Consider the following 19683-nt stretch of genomic DNA (forward strand, 5'->3'; position numbering starts at 1 on the left):
ATAATTAATTAATTATTTTTTTTTGCTCTTCTTATGTGAAAGGATATATATAATATGACAAAGAATTTTGATTTTTTATGAACGTAGACAAGATTGCGATAATGAGATTTTCATATTTGATTCCAAAGTATTTATTTTCCCAACAAATTATTGAATTGAATAAACAATATAATAATACAATAATGTAAGAATTTTGTTGAGTTACTCGTAAGTTTCGATCGATAGGACATAGAGTGGTCCAACGGATTCACTCGTTGGATCCTTTCCTATATTAGTTTTAACTAAAAACTAAATTATATATATATATATATATATGTGTATATATATGTGTATATATATATATATACACATATATATACACATATATATATATACATATATACGGAGATCAACTCAGAAGGGACAAAGATTTGAAACTGGAAACACTACCACAAGAAAAAACATTTGATATAATATTCTAAATCCATCGATTAAATATACGGACAAAAGCCCTGAAAATTTGCACCATTATTTTAATTTATCGCGATCAAACCTGTAAACAAAATATAGTACAATAAGGATACTCCCCCTTCCCACCCAAACAAAAAGAGAAGAAGCTAAAACACCTTAAAATTTTGAAGTAAGCGACACAAGGGTGAACAGTAGATCGATGGATCGATCAGACAGACAGTGGACGTTGCACACCATTAGAGTTGGATCCATCAGAAGGTTTTGTAGGGTTCTTGGACTTCCTCTTGAGAACTATAAGCCAGGTAACAGCCTCCAAGAACAAGGCAACACCACCAAGAATGCAAATTGCAATGATGTAACCCACTGTCCATTTATGATCAGTACTCAAGATCTTGAGGCCCTTGAACACATTGACAATGCCCAAGACAATGACAGTGTATCCTACCAAGTGATGGTAGATGTTCCAATAGAATCTGTACTTGTTATCCTTACTCGGCCTCATAAATAGTGCAAAAACCTATTAAGCAAAAGAATTAAGCCATAAGAAAAATCAAACCATCAAAGATTTTAAAAATTCAACAGAAAGAATCTCAGTAAAAGTACTTAAGTTCTTGAGAAACTAAACATATTTCACCACTGTCTGCTAGGTTGAGCATATGGGAAAATGCATTGTGTGTGATACATATATAAGAGCATATGCCAGTTTTTGTTTGCACATCAAAAGAAGAGATGTTTGTTCTTACCTGTAAGGTTGCAAGAGAGAAAAGGGCTATGCCAATGTTCCGGTGGGTGGTATACTGGATACCCTTAGATTTGCTTCCGAGATTGAGGCCAGTAGCCCAGCCACCAACTCCAACACCATAGCCGATAATCTGGCACGATACATGGAGATAAAACCATGCAGGGTCTGCGGACTTGAATGTTTTCAGATATCTAGCAAAGATCGCACCAATCGGAAGCAAGATCCCCCAACTCACAGCGTTCAAAACTCCATGCACCTATATAGCAGGCAATTACTGAACATTCAGATGTGTTTGTAATCATTGTAATAATTAGGAAATAGAAGCATCAGTACCTAAGCAGAGTTCAATTTAGCTACTAGTAAATCACGATTGGGTTCCAACTACAGACATTCTTGGTTTGTCTATCACATTCAATTTGATATCCTCAAATACCGTAGATTGGTTTACCAAACCTCAATTATCTTTTTTGTATTGTTGCATTGTAATTAGTCCATCCGCCAAGTCGTTTTCCTAATTATGGCAGTTCTAGCATGCAAAACCTCTGCTAATGACAATAATATATTTCCATTTCAATCAGAAATATACAGATAATCATTCCCAGACCATACTGGGATGGGATTATCGGGAATGCCAAACTTGAAAGGCACGATATCAGCAGTTAGAGCATGCTATAACTTGGTAAACGACAACAATATACTTCCATTTCAATCAGTAATGTTGAGAGAACCATTCCCATTCCATATCAAAATGTGATTGTCTGGCATGATGCACACTTTAAATCTGCCACATGCTTGAAAGAAATCAACCCATATATGTACTGATGGAGACATACAGAACATCTATTTAGAGAGCAGAGTTGAAGGATGGCGACTGGTAACAAGAGTTATAATAACATATAAGGAACAGAAAAGATTTACCCATTAGAACCTTATTTACATGAAAGACATATTCCTGAATGAATTATGGTGATAAGAAATGAAATTTTCTCCTTTTCAAACTATAAAAAGTGACAAAAAAAGAAGATTGCAGATGCAGCACAGAATTACACAAGAAAAAATTGTACAAAAATAAAACAAAATAGTAAATTCTCGAACTTGATTACAGAAGACCACAGTCAAAGAGTGGAGAAATGGAGTTAAACAGTGTGTACACGAAATGAATCTCTATTAAGAGTTCTGGTAATAGAAGATGGAAAAACAGCATTGTGCAAACATAAACAAGCGAGAGCTAAAATTTGAGGAAGAACAACTGACAGGGGAAAAAAAAGGAAAAAACACTCTTACAAGTAGACAACACTACATCATGTATCGTAAAACAAAGCCCATGTAAACAATCAAACCACCAGAAAATCTCACAAAAAGGACGCGAGCATATTATTTTCCATATCATAAGTTCGAAAATTGAATTTTTGAAGAAATAATAGAAATTAGATTCATATTCCCAATGGAGTTTGTAAAATTTTCTACCAAAAATTTCCTCTTAAAAAGTTCATTTCAATATTCTACCTAAAATATTGACTTCGAGTCGACCAAAAGGAATAACTTTAATATACGTCAATTGTCTCCCTGCCAAAAGAGAAGATCTTTTAGGGAAATAGGAAGAGGGTTCGCAAAAATTTTACTCACATTCCTTTTTCTGGTAGTGGAACCCCCGGACAGGGAGACCGCTCCCTTAACGAGATCCACCGTTCCTTTGGACTGCAGGTTGTCCTGCAGGAAGTCGTGCTTTTGGGGAACCCCATTCGCCACCGCCGACCCCACTTGCCACACCTGCTTCACAACCGTCGTCCCTGCCGCCAGCTTCATCTTCCCGTAGAGCCGCGTGACTCCGCCGGAGTATTCGGCCGCCAGATCCCACGTCTTGAAGTCGATCGGCCCCTTCGCGATGGGCCCGAGCCCGGTGATGTTGTACGTCTGCACCCCCATCGCTCCGTCCGGCTGGTGGAACGCGATGAGGGCCTGGGACCCAGTCATGCCGTCGCCGGTGGGGTTGATCGCCCACGCGACCCACCCCTCCGGCTTCGCGGGCGGCGCGACGAACGCGAGGGAGAGGGTGGCCGAGGCGTTGTCGTAGGACCAGTGGAGCGAGGAGGAAAGGCGGGGGAGGTCGCTACAGGCGGCATAGACGCGGTTCGAGGAGAAGGCCACGGAGGAGCACGCACCGGCAGCGCCTGCGTATCCTACGGCGGAAAGGAGAAGGAGTAGAGATAAGCGAAACCCTAAAGCGGCCATTGGTCCAAGCAAAGCCCTACTTATCATCCTCCTCATCATCATCATCTTCTTCTTCCTCGTGTCTCTCTCTTTGAAACGGTGGAAATGGGATTAATAATGAAGTGAGGGGATAGAAGCAAATAGAGGAAAAGCTTCAAACAGAGGCCTAATTATACTGTGGATTGCCAACGGTGGTGGTAGGAGGGGGAAGGAAAGCTTAAAGCTCGCTTTATAGCGAACTCACAAGCGGGAGGCGGAAGGGTGGAAGGCAACAGTGTGTATGTTGTTCTCGCGGGAACGTTGGAGTAGAGGAGTTACGAACGCGTGGGAGACATTTATTTGCTGCTAATGTGGGGGCCAGAGGGATTTCTTGTGCCTGTTCTGCTGCTCCCCGTGGAAACGGAGGGACGCACTCTTGGCTGCATTCTTTGCGTCCAAAACGAAAAGGAAAAGACACCGAAAGCCGATCACACAGACGAACACCCGCGACGGGGCCCACGGTGAAAAGAAGGAAGAAAAGCAACACCCGGGTGCGTGCACGTCACGCTTGGGCGGGCGCGATGGAATCGTAGGTGGGGAAAGTGTAGTCTTTGAGTAAATATGAAATAGATGGGACAATTGTGGTGGAAAGTGGGGAAAAGTTCTACTCACACCTGCCACGCGGGGCCCGGAGGAGAGACGCATAAGAGCGACCCACTAACCATTCAGGTGGGTCCCGGTTATTCTTCAGGTACGAGGGTCGGAACGGGTAGGTTCGCGGTCAGTTAAAACTGGAAGAAGACGGAGGACAAAGGCGGAGGGGGTGGAGGTTGTACGACGGTTTGGTTTGACCTTGAGAATGACGTCCGTCTTCCGAAGTCAACTATCCATCCTCACCCACTTACGTCAGCGTGACGTCGGCATGACGACGATAACCCGGCATTGCAAGTTTGTAACGCCTGTGTTACAAAGAACGATGAAATAAATGATAATAACAGCTGCGGTATAAGGGGAACTCAGATGAAGAGACGCGATGCCTCGTTCAGTGATGCATGAATCCATCCAATAAGGTTAAATAGACTCGGAATACCTTAAAAAATGTAGGATTATTAGCAATATATAGATTCCTAACTCGGCTGGAACATTAAGAAAGCATTGCAAACATAAGAAATAATCAACGGTTAAAATATGATTACTCTTCAAATCGAATTTACGAGAAACATTTCAAGCCATTATGTAGACTGCAAGCATGCAACTGTTACTTGTTTTTAAATGATCTATCAACTAAATTAGTCAGCAGCAAACAACAGAATTTTCAGCTCCGCAATACAGAACAAAAATGAAATAGTTGCCGAATACCATAAGTCAATCCTGCAACAACCTCCTTGTTTAGCTAAAGGAAATCTTCATATGGATTGAGAATACAGAAAATAGGAGACGAACGAAGCGAAGCGACAAGGATGATGGCATAGCATACTGAGATCAACGATTCGCCTTGGCAACTCGTTCAATCTCATCCTTTTTCTTGATAGCATAGCTGTCCGAAACATGCCATTATAGTCAGTTGATGTGATAACAGTGCATTGGAAAGATGAGAAGCTCTTGAAAGTCTTACCTGTTGGAAGAACCCTTAGCCGCATTAATTAATTCATCAGCGAGGCACTCTGCAATCGTCTTAATGTTTCTAAAAGCACTTTCGCGGGCACCAGTGGTGAGGAGGTAGATTGCCTGGTTGACTCGCCTCAATGGTGAGATATCAACTGCTTGTCGTCGAACGACACCAGCAGACCCAATTCGAGTTGCATCTTCCCTTGGACCACTGATATGAAAATAACAGCATAAGAAATATGCCCATCTCCAAGAATTAGCACATTCAACCATAGGAGCAAAGCACCAGAAAAATACAGCAGTTAATATCTAGATAGAAATTCATAACCAGAAAGCAACAATTAAAAAAGAACAATTATGACATCATATGCATCAGAGAACCTCTAGTGTGCTATGGTCAACAAATTGATTGTGGCATCAAAAACTAGCACTGCAGAGTACTGGGCAGGCTCTAAATTGAATCAGTATAAATCTGCCAAGTGAATTTTGACCTTACAACGTCAAACCAACTCCAACAGAAAATAACTACAGTTTACTAACTTGAAAACAAAATTTCCAACTTGGTGAAACACTCCCATTCCCAAACTGTGCCACTGCGACATGCGACAATCAGCACAGGAGGCTTCCAAGTAAAGATATCTATGCAAAGTTCAGTTCTCTTCTTGTACTCCCATGTGGATGGATCACAGTACTGTACCAACAACCACAAGTCGCTAGACAGACATATACCCTGCTTGCTTGAGAATTCTTTGAAGTGAAAAAAAGATGGTTTTGGTCTCCCTGCAATTGGGTCAGCAAAAATGTAAACTTTGCTGAGATGACGTTTACCATTTTCCAAATTGTTACCACTAAAGTTTCTTCAATCCTCGATGGTCACTTGTAGCACATTCAACTAGTACCAAAGCTACTTCTCAGCTGTAAATAAAAAATAAAAAATCTAGTTGTGCCAAAATGTTAAGGACGAACTAGGAATTCTGTCTGATGAAATAGATATAACAAAACTTTTCTCCTTTCGCTAAAAGAAACTAACGATTATATGGCAACCAAATATTAACTATCTAATGTCCTTTTCAGTAAGACATCATGCTCATGTTTTGCAAGGAGAGATATCTAGGCTCTATTTAATCTCCAAGGAACATAAAGAAGCGAACAAGCACACAACAATAGGAGAAAAAAAAGGTAAAAAAATATTTGGTTGGCATAAGGAAATAATAAAAGCCAGGGCGAGAGAAACCCTTTATATACAATTCCATTCTAGCATTTTCATTTTCAGTGGCAAGTGGCAGAAATGAATTTCCTACCATGAACTTGTTCTCTCATTTCCTATAGAGTTCCAAATAACTAGGTATTCCATGAAATAATTGGAATGGAACAACGGATTGAAATTTGAGAGAACTTCATTATTTTCCAGAGAGTGGACGAATAAATAAAAACTAGAACACATCCCTGATATGCATGAGGACACAAGCTACTAAAATTACAGCTTGTTGTTTCTTTATTTTGCTACCTTTTGTTGGTCTCAAACATGTATAGTGTGCATCCTTCTCAACAGTAGTTAAGAAATAGCAATTAAAGACTTGTGCAGAATGATGTAAGTTTCCTCACTTGTAAAAGATGCTCATATGTATCAATGAGATTTAAAAATTAGCTGAATTACCTGTTAATGATTGCATCCACAATTACTTGAATTGGGTTTGCATCGGTAAGCAAATGAATGATCTCCATTGTATGTTTAATAATGCGAACAGCCATTAGCTTCTTCCCATTGTTACGACCATGCATCATCAACGAATTGGTAAGTCTTTCAATAATTGGGCATTGAGCCTTACGGAACCTCTTAGCCGAGTATCTTCCTGCAGTATGTGGAAGATAGGTAGCATGTTTTGGAGGAGTCACTGCAATGTAATCTGCAAGTGAAATGTCACTGACCTGCATTTTGTGGAGAATGGGATTAATCTCATTACCGATAGCAGATGTACTAGGAGAACAAATTGAGATTGGCGTTAACTTAAAGCAACAAATGGTGAATGATGATTACTAGTCTTAACAGGCAATACACAATTATCATTGCTTGGTTAAAGCATAATGCATTAATAGGGCCATGGGACTACATCATCCCTTTTCATTTTGGGTGTACACAAACATTTCAAGAGCAAGAGGGCAAGTCTTAGTGCATGGTAGAGGTGAACAAGACTGCATCATTCCCTTGCATTTTGGATGTACAGAAACATTTCAAGAACATGAGGACAAGAGTGCCACAACAAGATTGCTCATTTCTGATCTAGGTGACTAGGGTTCAAGCCATCAAAATAGCCATTTTGCTTGCAAAAATAAGGCTAAATGCATTGCTCATTCAATGAGCCGCCCATTTTTTTATCAACATTCCAAAAACATGCTGAAAATTCCAAACCCCTTGGAACACCAATTAAAAATATATCAGGAAGTAAATATGAAGCAACAGCATTCAAATACACAACATTACATGCAGATACCATGGAACCAACTCCAGACTATTTGTGCCAAAACTAATAGACCCAAGCTTATAACCCCAGAGCTGTATAATAGCGTTCTCACACTTTGAGCCCCTTCCCAGAAAGATTAAAAACGACATCTATGGTCAAAATCCACGAACCTGTAATCAACATTTACTCCTAGAAATGCTTCCAACTAAAGAAGGATCAAAGATTGTCCCTTTCATCAATGTCATCGTATACCCGTCCACAATCTTACCAATCCTTTCAATTATCTGATAAACAAGAATACTGACAAATTTCTTCTTAAATCTTCATTGTAAATCGCATTTTGGATTAGTTCACCGCCTTGAACTTGAAAATGTTGTATGGTTGAACTTTCTTCACACTCCTTGTGTTGAAACCAAAGAAGAAAGAGCTTGTTTCCTACAGAGCCTCTTGCGGAGGAAGCTTGCCAGAAAACAAGAACCACCAAGATACAACCATTTTAACAGACAAGAAGAAAAAAGAATCAAAAGTTTTGTGCGGTAATAGAAAACAAAACGAAGAAGTCTACGAGCTTCCTCATCGCAAGTACTTCAAACGGATTACGGACACGATGTCGTAATTCAATTCGATCTTGCACCGAAGCTGTTAATCGTATCATCTAAGAGTAGGACAACAACCGGGCGCGGCGCGACTAGAAGTAAACAGAGTAATATGAGCCACGCAAAAAGGGTCGCTTAGTAGGGAAAGATGGAACCTCGACGTCGTCGAAAGACCAGCGGTTGAAGAGTTTAACATCCTGCTGGATCTCCATTAGAGAGACGAGCGCAGCTACCCGTTTTCAAGCCCACGAACGAGAGCGAGGAGAACGAGCGCAAGCGATCGAGCGGCGGCGAGAAACCTACTGTAGAGGGAGGGAGAAGGGGTTTGCGTGCTTATGCTAACGACCTGACGAAGATCCAAACAAACGGACGGCTACGATGGATCCACGATGCTCACTGGCAATGCCAAATATAAAAGGAGATTAATATTTACCATCTCTTTTTGTTATTTAGCACCCAAATTTTGAATATTTCTAAATTATTTTTTTTTATATAAATAGACGTATATTGTTTTAATTTATAATTTAATTTTAATAAAATCTTTTTATTCTTTATCTATAACCTCATTTCTTCTTCTCCTCCTAAATCTTAATCACGAGGTAAATGAAAAAAAAGACAAATGATGAAATGGGATGAATAGTTTTGATGTTTATTACACTGATTTAATATTTTTTGGATTATGTATATTTGATAGTAGTCCAAAAATATATCATCTTATTAGTTAGTTATATTAACATAAAAGATATCATATTCTGAATCTTTGTAAACTACTTAGTTAAGTGCATGGGTAATAGGAAGAGTCTATGACAATAAGGTACATAGGCAAGGGTTGTGGGAAAAGAAAATAAAAATAAAAATAAAATTAGAGGAGTTATGAATAGTAAAAATATTATTTTATTATATTTTAAAGAAAATAGGAATAGTAAAAGATTGTTAATAGTGAAAAAGTATATATATATATATATATATATATATATATATATATATATATATATATATATATATATATATATATATATATATATATATATATATATATATATATATATATAATTTGACTTGCCAATGAATGTCGATCACAATTCAGCTTGATAAAATGATAAAAGCATACTCCGAAGGTAAATTTTGGCTGCAAATTTACCATTACATTTAGTGGACAAGTATGAAGAGATGCTTTCTGCTTGATGTGAAATAGTACAATCTAAAGCAATATTTAACAAGTTAAGCTTCGAAAAGTCTGAACAGGTGAGCTAAACAACATAGAACAGATTTCTGCTGGATGATAGTGCCTTAGGTCCTGCTAACTATGTAGAATGTTCAATTAGAAGTACTTGTCTGTCACAGGAAATTTTGGCAATTTATTGCTGAAGATTGGTATCTAGAAACTTGAGTCAAACAAGAAAGAAGAGTTTTCTTTTTTTTCGCTAGCATTTGCGATGTGGTAATTGCTAATTACAAAAGTCGAACAAGTCTATTATTATTATTATTATATTTTTTTATTTTATGATAAATATATATTATGATGTCATTAAATATGTATAATGAGGATTAGATTATGATAAGATCGTGACACATATTGCTAAATATTCTCGGTCATATGTTATATTCAAGAGGAACATCGAAATAGTTAGACAAACTGTTACGTTATATATTTGTCCATACGATATAAATAGCTGATCTTATAACTGCTTATGTATGGATATTAGGGATATAGTGCAAGTGCTCATTTGAGAATGAATTCACTAAATGATCCATTTATAAAATGTTGGATGATTAGTGATACATCATCATTTGATAGTGATTAGTCATATATATGATCATTAGACTTGAGACACTAAATATTTTTTATTTGAGTACTTTATTCTTTGATACCAGACTTATATGTATGAAAGTTTCAAATTTAGTACAATTTGTCGGAAGTGGTAGTCGACCTTATGAATACAATTGAGTGTCAATAAAGGATTATCTACTCTCGGTATCATAAGAGGAATATTTTGTGTATTCTCACTTAGGCAAATCCTTAGCCAAGGTTAATTGGATCATGATAAATCCAATAAGCATAAGATTCAAAGTAAGAGAGAAAGAGTTGTACGAAAGAATCTGATTAAAATAAGTTTCGTATAGATTTCATATGGGCCTTACAACGCCATGCCCGGTATACGATCTCTGGGATATTAGATGGATGAAAGACTTTAGATACACGATAACTAAGGGCAAATAGGTCTAATAGATTAATTCCTCCTGTACCGTCTAGGGACTATGGTGTAGTGGCATATTACATTTGTAGTCGATGAGTTGAGTCAATTATTATGAGGATAATAATTTACTTAGTCAGAAAGAGTTCTGACGAGTGCAACTCACAGCTAGCTTGGTATTAGGCTTAGAGGGTCACACATATATGGTGGATGACGCAATGAATAGAGGATTATATATGCGATTTCCAATAAACCCCTATTTAATTGAATCCAATAAGAACTTATAATATATATTTGGATAGAGATCTAATTTTCATTAAGCTAGGGATAATTAGATGGAGATCTAGTATCCAATATGTCATGATAAATGGATGAAGATCCAATACCTAATATGACAGGATCGATTAAGTTAAGAGAGCTCTCTATAAATAGGAGGGAGACCAAACGGTCATGGGCTAAACTCCTTTGGCTACCTACCTCTTATCTTCTCCTCCTCTTTCTTCCCTTACCATTAGCCCCTATTTGGGGTGTGATGACAGTAAGAAGAGTCGACTTTTGTTGTTACGTGCATAAAAGTGAGAAAAGAACGTGCTATGAGAGGAGATCTGTCGTCATTTCATCCATGTGTGGAGCATCGCTAAAGAGGAGATTGTGAGATCTCCTTCATCATCATACTTAGATTTGTAATATTAAGATATCTCGATCTCTCTTATGTTAGATCGTCTCATGTATCTTATATAATTTTTGATTTTATGTAAGCACTAAACATGTAGTTCTCTATGTAATTTCTCAACAGTAATTAAAATGGTCAATTAGCAGCGGTACTTGTCAGTCACAGAAAAAGATTGGCGGTTTTTCTGAGTTTGTAAAACAAGATTGTATATTTTCTGAATCATGAACATGTGAGTCTAATGACAAAGAAGAATATATAGAATGTTCAAATGGTAGAAGATTTAGGAGAAGCTAATTAGGTTTTTTTTTTTTTGCTAAATAGAAGTAAATCTCTATTGAGATATATTGCATAAATGATAAATCTCAAATTTGAATTGACGTGTAAGCGTGATGTGCGTTAATGAAAATTCTTTTTAATGTCACAGCAAGTTTTGGCAGGCTTTTTCAGATGATAAGAGCACTGAACTCCTTTGAGACTAACAACAAAGAAGAGTTATTTTTCTGCTGCATGAAAGTGCCTTTAGGCCCTGTTAATTGTATAGATTGTTCGATTAGCAGAAGGATACACGTCTGCTTTCTCACCGCCCCCTCGAAGACATCTGGCTGAGGACACGACGAGCACGATGAGGCGCCGAGGGCGACGACGACGGCGACGAGGTCCGTCGGGATCCATCATAGCCCATGCATGCGCAGGCCTGACGTAGAACATCCATCCTTGCCATGGATTATCTGTATCGTTGCACCCGAAGACACAGGAGGGTGGCCATGTGATGGTGATGGTGATGATGATGATTCCCCCATCAAGAGGACCACTTCATGCATGCATGATGTCTCGCCGTAAGTGAACGTACGTATCTCAGTACAGACAAGCACGCATGATGTCTCCGCTTGGAATGTTTGCCACCTATCAGGTAGGACATGCCCTTTCATTTTTCCATGTATGATATTGCTGATATGACTCCCAAGATTCGCTCAACTGGTGGCCTATCACCCAAGTGTTGCTGTGATTCAGAAATGTATCCCTTCCACGAAGATGATGAAAGTTGAAGTTGCCACTCTTCAAACCCTAACAGGGAGGATGAACACCAGTTCAAACCCTAATTCCCGAGGACAAAGAAAAGGGAGAAGCAGTGGGTGGCTATACATGCGTGTATGCAAAACCATCATCCCCTCAAGTTCAAACCACCGCTGAAGGATTCAGTGCTTCCTTGTGGCAAGGATTTTTGAGTGGTGGCGGGACATGAAGCTGTTGACCAGCCAAGCCCAGAGAAAGGACCAGATTTTTATTGCTCGGTCTCAAACGATTAAATGATTCAGGGGGAGGGGGGGGGGGGGGGCGTCATGCATTTCAGTGCGTACATGATTGCAGGAGAGATGATAAAAGCTTGTACGTTGACATCTCCATGAATTTACTGTTTTTGCAGCACTGTCTTCCATCAGAACAACATATTAAATCTTGTCCACATTCTCCAGAGACAGATATTAAATCTAAATCTGACTTAAGTATGCTCAACACAAATGCACTTTGATGCAGTAAACAGTTTTTATGTATTTTTGCAGATTATAGAAGTCAGGGAAGATTAATATCTGACGACAGTACTGTAGCTTTTATTCCTATCTATCTTGCAATTAAGGAAGATTAGCTTCTCGGCTTGTCTGCAGCTGAGACATCTACTTGGGGATACTGCTTTACCAGTGTATTAATGGATGCTCGGCCTGGTTGCTCTCCAAAAGCTTAGACGTGGGTTCCACTACATTTATTGGTCCCAAAACCTAGTACAGTTTCTTATAGTAGTTATCTACGTTTCCCTTCAGAAAACAAAAGAACCACAATAGTTTTATGTCGATGGTATTTGTTGGCTGGTTGTGCGACTCTCAAATGTCATGCATTTTAATTACCAGGGAACAGTATGATGATACATGATAAAATGACTGCAGTATGTGGAGATCATCTGAAAGCCACTTCTAATAAGATAGCACATGACTCTCTACAAGTTCTTCAAGAAGTTTTGTCTTATAAATAAGGTAAAAGAAAAATGTTCATTTATTGTAGTGTCACAAAATACCACAGCATTCTTTTGGTGTCAACTGCAACATTAATACTCTTAGATTAGGATTCTGCAGCTCTATCTTTGTTCATGGTGCAAGCACAAGAGTTCTAAGCTACCAAACTGCAGATATCAACCACAACATTAAAAATATCTAAGCAATAGGAAGTACTAAACTACTTGATAGAAAAGAATTTAATGCTTTCACAGTTCCTATCATTTTTTCCTTTTTTTTTTCTCTCTCATTATGTACAATTACTCCTTTTCCATTTATTTTAGCACCATATAATAATGTTAAGATAATCTCCTGGCAATTTCTCCATCTTCACAAAATATATTACAGCATTCTTTTGGATTTGAAGCAGGAATATTGTTTGTGCAGAAAAGATAGGTTTCTAAGAACTGCTTTACCTTGAAATGAAAAAGTACGTAGAGCAAAAGCAAGTATTACCATGAGATCAAAGTGAAGATGAACAAGAAACTCATGATCATGTAACGTAGGGTAACTCAAATACATGGGGGAACAAAAGCCAATATGGTCTCACTGAGCTCCACGACGCAAAGCTGTTCAAGGTTTGGATGGGTCACCCGTGGCACACGCATCGGTAACGGTAGGCGCTGTTCATGGGGTCGCCGGCGTCCACCGGAACTTGCTCGGCTCTGCACTTGAGTCGACAACCTTTGCACTCGTTGTAGGTGCACGTCGGAGCTGTGGATCCTATCATCAGCCTCCTTGTACTCCGATCCCTCCATCTCCATGACCCTTCTGTGGTTGCCATCTCCTAAAATATGCACAATCGTGATACATGAATGTTGGTACCAACAATACAAGCTACATTTAGGTTTACAGTCCTACCGGTGATCTGCTGCCATGCTTTGGTGGAAGGAAACTTGTGTGAGCTACTTGTCCTGCAAAGCCTGCAATAGAACTTCTGAATCAAATGTCGTTGCAGCAAATCTTTGGAGAAAGAGAAGGAAAAGGAGTGGTCGTCAAAGAACTTGGAACCTGGTCGGCAAAGAGCACAAATGAAGACCATGGAGAAGAAGAAGAAGAAGAGGAAGAAGAGAAAGGTGTTATCGGAGGGGTTCTTTGAGGCCATATCTACTTCAAGATGCGGCAGAGAGGAAAGGAAAGATGGTGGAGTACAGTGGAAAAGAACAAGCAATCGCAACATATAAGGATGTGATAGTGGTGTAACTGTGACGCACTGCGATAGACTTCACGTCCCGTTGCAGCTCCATGCAACCAAAGCATGGAAGGGTCCCCCACCACAGACGGAGTGCTCTCATCAATTACTGTCGAGCAACCGGCTGATGGATCAGCACGCTTAGTCCGATCTCCAGTGCGCAGAGTCGCTCTCATAGCTGCTCGAACTGGATGGTCGGCGTCAGATCGGGTGCAGACTTTATTTCTAGAATCGATCCAAGATAAAGCAAGAAGTTTCTCTTCCTCCCTCGTTGCTGCTTCTTCGTCGAGTTTCTGGATACAAGCCCAGGTCGAAAGGAGATTTCTCGACTCGACCCTTCCAAAACTCAAGTCAATGTTAGGTGGAGTTAGAAGGAGTTGAGATATTCAAAGTTCGACCCCTTACGTTAGTCAGGAGGTTGGCTTTTATATATGCTAATGAAGATCAATAGTACATGTTCTATTAATAGTCGTTGACTCCTTATACGGTCGACTCGTACCTTCCGTGCATGCATCGATCGACCTGTACGGATCGATTCCACACGGCATCGTTTCGAACTTTCCGAAATAGTTTTATACTACACGGTACCATGACCTTTGATAGTGTGAGAATAGATGATCATTCCATCCGAGTCTGAGATGTCACGTCAACGTAATGCACCATATCAACTCTGAGACTTCACGTTGGCATTGACGTGACTATTGATTATTACCACGGGTGATACAAGAATATACCCTGTCAATTACCAAACTGCCCATCGGTAATTAATTTCCCATGTTTGTCTCCAGCTCGCTAAATATGTTACCTGTTCTCTCTTTGTTTTCTCTTACATGATAATTGAACTTTGCATGAATGTTCATGCATTTATATTGACTTCATCTTCTTGCTTCGGACATGATCTACAACTCAACTGTTGCTTCGATCAAAATATCATCCAAAGGAGTTTTGATCTTCTATCTTCCAAAAATAAAGAAAAAAAAGACAAACTTTGATCTTGTTTTCATACAGTATATATTATTCTTGCATTGGATGCTGTCCACTCAAGTCACAGGCGCATCAACGTGAGCACATGTTTCAGATGGTGGTTGTCAGCAAAGGCAGGATGATCCTGTCTGGATTCGCCTCGGATCTCCAGTACATGAGTGAATTAATACTTGTTTTTAAGACTTCTACAAGACCAGGATTCAAGAGGAAATGTGATGATGCCAAGACAGAGGGGGAGTCTGCAGCTCTATGCTAAGTTGAGCTGAAGTTTGGCAGAAAGCATATTTATTACACTGCTGTCTAATGCCTTGATTCCGTTGATCGTTAAAGTCTCGTCATTAGATACAGTGCAACCACAAGAGCTCTAAGCTATGAGACTGCAGGAATAAACTCCAACGTCAAGAATATCTATCTAAGGAATAGGCAGTGGATCATTACAGAGGCATTAAAGCATGTAAACTCTCATAAAGCAGGAGAGATTAAGTGTGTGTTTCATGGCTTCTGAAGCTTCATCGGACAAAGTACAAATTGTTTGCTGCTGCTGCTGTAAAGCGAAGGGTGACGTGGTTAGTCAAACTGTGGGCACAGTTGACTGTGTCGACCAATCTGCGAACACGAGGAATCCAAACAGCATGAGCTACATGGACCAAGTACAGCTTCATCTGCTTCGATGCATGGCTTGGTCGACTCGGCCTCATGCTCGCCGGTGTCCTCCTCCTGCGTGATGGCAGGCGAGTTGAAGATGCTCTGCGCCCCTTCATGGCCGGTTCTTCGCAGTGATAGTACTCGACGTACGCAGGGCTGGACGCGTCCCCCGGTCTTATTATGTCTCGTGTCTTTTTGTGCTCAGCGTCGATGCAGTCTCTCTCTCTCCGTCTCTTCTCCTTCTACGTATAGAGATGGGTCTCCCTGCACTGGAGTCACGCCAACGGTGGAGATAAACCCACCAAGACTGTGGACGGTTGTGATGAAAACACATCGACATGAATCGTTTATTCTCGTGAACAAGTGCGCGAGACCACCAAAAGCCTCCGTCTCCTCCCACTACTCTTCGTCTTCCTAATCCTCTGCTTGGACCACGATCGCTGTCCTCCACCTTTCTCGAGTCTCCAAACCTGGGCAGCAGCAGCAGCAGCAGCGGCAGCAACATGCGATGGTAGCTCCCGTTCCCTCGCATACATCATGAGATATCAGCTGCAAAGCTACAACTTTATCAGCATCAGAGCGCACTACATACGCTCTGCAGCCCCTCCCTCTTCCTAAGCTGTGCATGCACTCTGTCTTTTCCTATCTAATCATTTGCAGCGACGATCCCTGCCTCAGCTCCTGCCTCTCTCCTGCTCTCGAAGGAAATGGAGGTAAGCAAAACGACTTGAAGCGGCTTCATCCCTAGTTCGTGCAGTGTGATGGTTTGATGTGTCTGCTGCATGCGTAGGATGTGATGACAAGGTACCAGGTTCCGGCATTTGGTCACTGGAACTTCAGCTTCTACGACGAGATCTCCATCTCTCAGTACTTTGAATCGGCGAGGGAGGCTGGTCTGGTAAGGCCTCGTCTCTTTGGGGGAGATGGTGAGGATCTCTTTCGGGTGTTGTCACCATACAAGAAAGATCAGCAGACCGCAAAGGTTGGATCTTGACATTGATTCATTGCTGGGTCGGGTGGTTTTCCTTTGTTCTTAGTTTGTTCGTTCATTGGCCTAAAGGGGAAGAAGGGAGGAGAGAGAAGAGGAGGGGAGAAGATGAAGTCCTGTGGGAAGCAGGAGCTTAGGAAGCCCAAGGCTGTTGACGAGGACCTTTACAAGATACCTCCAGAGACGTTTGATCAAATGCCAAAGAAGGCAAGTCCAAGTTTTCAGCTACAGTCTATTGACTCTGCCAGGAATTTTTGGATCTAATGATATGCTTGGAAACCAATTTTTTTCCCCTAATTTCTATAATTATTTTTCTTCTCTTTATTCTTTTGCAGAAAAAATTGTTGTCCAATTTTTGTGCATGGTGTCTCTGCCTCAATTGCATTGCCTAGTGCTAGGGAAGAAGGGAGCAGCTTTACAAAGAACTGGTGTTTCTATAATCTCCTTTTATTCTGTTTTTCTCTTCTTTTTTTGCCTTATGTAATGGGTGTTGAGTTCTCTGCTATTAGGAATGTGATCTGAAACTCTTTATGTTTTTGAAGGATTATGTAGCATTGTTCACAGGAATTATTTGGCTTCTTCTATTGACTTTTATTTATCATCTAACATTTCTTTTTTTTAGTTTAGCACAGAAATTGTGCTAAAGAACTAAAGAACTAAGGGATCATCAACTTTAGGAGTTGGTAGACATCAATAACATTTCACTGAAGTAAAGGTTACCTTGGCATATGAGTTTAATATCCTTGTTAGTGTATGAAGATTCTGGTGTTCATCCATAAAACATTGTCAAGTTTTCAACTCTGTTCATTTGATGAACCTTTATTAAATGTTAATTTTAGCAAGCTAAGCTTTTTTTTCAGTCTTAAATTTCATACATATGTGAGAATAACATTCTTTTTCTGACAGAATTTGTGACTGTCCATTGTTTCAGAAGAATGTAATGCATCAACCTGATGATAATTTTGTATCATAGAGAATAAGAACATGTCCAACAGCACCAGAAAGAAAGAGAAAAAAAAGCAGGCTAATGAAGCACACAAGTGGGTCACTTTCCAAGAGACACTTGTGGATTCTAGATTTAAGTATCTCACATGATCCAACTTTAGATTTTTCATCATGGCTATATATGCATTAATGACTCACATAGTCACCGGTATGCCACACGACTTAAGCAAATTATTAAGTTCATGATATGTTCAAATATATTATTTATTGTTGCCTAATAAACCTTATAGTTGTCTTTGTAGTGTTTATTGGGTCGGTGTATCGGCATAACAATAATGATAGTTTGCTCATACATTCGCTTGTTAATTATTTTTGGACACGACCTAAAGTTAAAGATTCTTCGACTCCTTCCTATGACTTAGACAAATGGCAAATTTGTGATGGATGGTATCACAAGGAACCACAGCAGCTGAAGAAACAAAATTTAAATTCAAAGTCTTCTTTTTCTTGATTCCTCAACAGTATCCTTCTGTTCTCTTTATGCAGCATTCTCTCCAGTCAGATGTTCTTGATCCAGCTTTTGATATCTTCTCTTTTTATCTGTCACTTTTGCACCCTTACCAAACATTTGCTGTGGTGTAATCATTGGAATTAGCTACAATCTTGATCGAAAGATGCTAAGCACCTTTCTCTTAAAGATGGAGAAGGTGATAGCAGGTTTACAGAAAAGACTCGGGGATTGCAAGGATCGAGGGGATTGAACTCTCGACCCAATGCACAGCAGACAAAAAGGAAAAGTTAGATACCAGTGGAAACCTCAGAGAATGCAAATGAAAGAAGATAAATCAGCAGGATCTTCTTCAGTTCATAATATTCTCATGTCTTTGCTGTGTTCAGTGATATCAGTCTTTCTTTTTTCTTTCCCCTCTTTGCATTGTACTTTAAAGGAGTCAGAAAGTTCAAGTTGTGTGTATGGATTGAAACCTAATTTAATTCCCCAGTAGTTTAGCTTTCTCTCTGCTTCTGTTATCTTCTTCATCGAAGCAAGTGCATGCATTCTCTTTCTCCTCAGAAAAGCTCTATGACTGCAGAGTCAACATAATGCAAATGACTGATTGAGAAGAACTCTTAAAGTATCCTCAAAAACACAGGGAATGCATCTCAGCCTCATGTTTCAGTTCTCACCATGAGTTGTCCTTTCAGCTCAAGAAGTGGACCTCCATGTTCCTCCAACAACCTACCCAATCACTCAAACCAAATGCACACAGCAGTAAGTGGAGACTTGACTCATGGTCATGCTGCTACCTAAGAACTTTGATGAGCAAAGAATAAAGCTGGAATCTTTGTGTTGGTACTGCCAAAGCAGCTTTAGTTCCTCTTTACCTGTTGTGGGGATGGCTTTTCTTTTGTGCATTCTCACTCCACTTCTTTATCATCAGCTTGTTGCTCAAGTCCAATGCTGGAGTGAGAAGATCAAACTCTATATGGTCATCATTAGAATTTGAGTCCAAAACCAACTCCAACTTACTTAAGCCTCTTGAGATTTGTCATTAATCTAATAAAATCCCAATAGCCTTTCTTTCTTCAAATGAGAGCAATAATTTAGAGGAGTAAAGCTCAAAGAAGTAGTCCTGTTTGGCTTTCATATCTAGTTTTAGATGCTGCAGTGTGCTGATGTGGCATTTGCTCATTCTCTTTTCTATGGTATCTCTTTGTCAGTATCGATCTTTGAGAAATCATTTCTCACTCTTTTGACATGACTCGAATCATTAGCCTTTATGATTCCACATCGGTGATAAGATGGTGATAAGAAATGCATGGGGGGCTCTCTTGAGGCAATTGAGCTTTGTGGACCCAAATAATTCACATGCAAAAAGTTCTATCCTTACGTTTCTTCTAAGAATCAGTCATTTCAAAGCATGGAAATAAGATATTTGCCCTTTGATATCTAAATATTAGATTTATATTCAT

General features: G+C 39.6%; 3 protein-coding genes across 3 annotated transcripts; 1 reads left to right on the forward strand and 2 right to left on the reverse strand.

The window, feature by feature from the left end:
* Positions 1 to 492: 492 nt before the first annotated feature.
* Positions 493 to 3611, reverse strand: LOC135645104 (cytochrome b561 and DOMON domain-containing protein At4g12980-like). Its single transcript, XM_065163182.1, has 3 exons — positions 2819 to 3611; positions 1194 to 1448; positions 493 to 967 (listed from the first exon to the last, which is right to left on the reverse strand). Exons 1-3 carry the CDS (start codon positions 3467 to 3469, stop codon positions 659 to 661), a joined length of 1215 nt encoding a protein of 404 aa, XP_065019254.1. The 5' UTR covers positions 3470 to 3611; the 3' UTR covers positions 493 to 658.
* A 1033-nt stretch (positions 3612 to 4644) lies between these two features.
* Positions 4645 to 8367, reverse strand: LOC103994138 (small ribosomal subunit protein uS7). The gene is made up of 4 exons (XM_009414446.3): positions 8204 to 8367; positions 6648 to 6919; positions 4998 to 5201; positions 4645 to 4919 (listed from the first exon to the last, which is right to left on the reverse strand). The coding sequence occupies exons 1-4, from the start codon at positions 8258 to 8260 to the stop codon at positions 4865 to 4867; spliced, it is 588 nt and encodes a 195-aa protein (XP_009412721.1). The 5' UTR covers positions 8261 to 8367; the 3' UTR covers positions 4645 to 4864.
* Positions 8368 to 16353: 7986 nt separating this feature from the next.
* On the forward strand, positions 16354 to 17359 carry LOC135645412 (uncharacterized). Its single transcript, XM_065163755.1, has 4 exons — positions 16354 to 16492; positions 16570 to 16761; positions 16840 to 16974; positions 17103 to 17359. Exons 1-4 carry the CDS (start codon positions 16487 to 16489, stop codon positions 17157 to 17159), a joined length of 390 nt encoding a protein of 129 aa, XP_065019827.1. The 5' UTR covers positions 16354 to 16486; the 3' UTR covers positions 17160 to 17359.
* The last annotated feature ends 2324 nt before the right edge of the window (positions 17360 to 19683 follow it).

This window comes from Musa acuminata, chromosome BXJ3-8 (assembly GCF_036884655.1).
Source record: "Musa acuminata AAA Group cultivar baxijiao chromosome BXJ3-8, Cavendish_Baxijiao_AAA, whole genome shotgun sequence".
Taxonomy (NCBI): Eukaryota; Viridiplantae; Streptophyta; class Magnoliopsida; order Zingiberales; family Musaceae; genus Musa; species Musa acuminata.

Excerpts from the sequence above, each read along its gene's own strand:
- LOC135645104 (XM_065163182.1), bottom strand. The coding sequence starts at position 3,469 with ATGATGATGATGAGGAGGATGATAAGTAGGGCTTTGCTTGGACCAATG. Across the intron at positions 1,449-2,818 it reads CCACTACCAGAAAAAGGAAT|GTGCATGGAGTTTTGAACGC; the intron begins GTGAGTAAAATT and ends CCTGCTATATAG. Across the intron at positions 968-1,193 it reads TCTCTCTTGCAACCTTACAG|GTTTTTGCACTATTTATGAG; the intron begins GTAAGAACAAAC and ends TTTGCTTAATAG.
- LOC103994138 (XM_009414446.3), bottom strand. The coding sequence starts at position 8,260 with ATGGAGATCCAGCAGGATGTTAAACTCTTCAACCGCTGGTCTTTCGAC. Across the intron at positions 6,920-8,203 it reads GGTCTTTCGACGACGTCGAG|GTCAGTGACATTTCACTTGC; the intron begins GTTCCATCTTTC and ends CACAAAATGCAG. Across the intron at positions 5,202-6,647 it reads GTGGATGCAATCATTAACAG|TGGTCCAAGGGAAGATGCAA; the intron begins GTAATTCAGCTA and ends TTTTCATATCAG.
- LOC135645412 (XM_065163755.1), top strand. Across the intron at positions 16,762-16,839 it reads AAGATCAGCAGACCGCAAAG|GGGAAGAAGGGAGGAGAGAG; the intron begins GTTGGATCTTGA and ends ATTGGCCTAAAG. Across the intron at positions 16,975-17,102 it reads TTGATCAAATGCCAAAGAAG|AAAAAATTGTTGTCCAATTT; the intron begins GCAAGTCCAAGT and ends ATTCTTTTGCAG.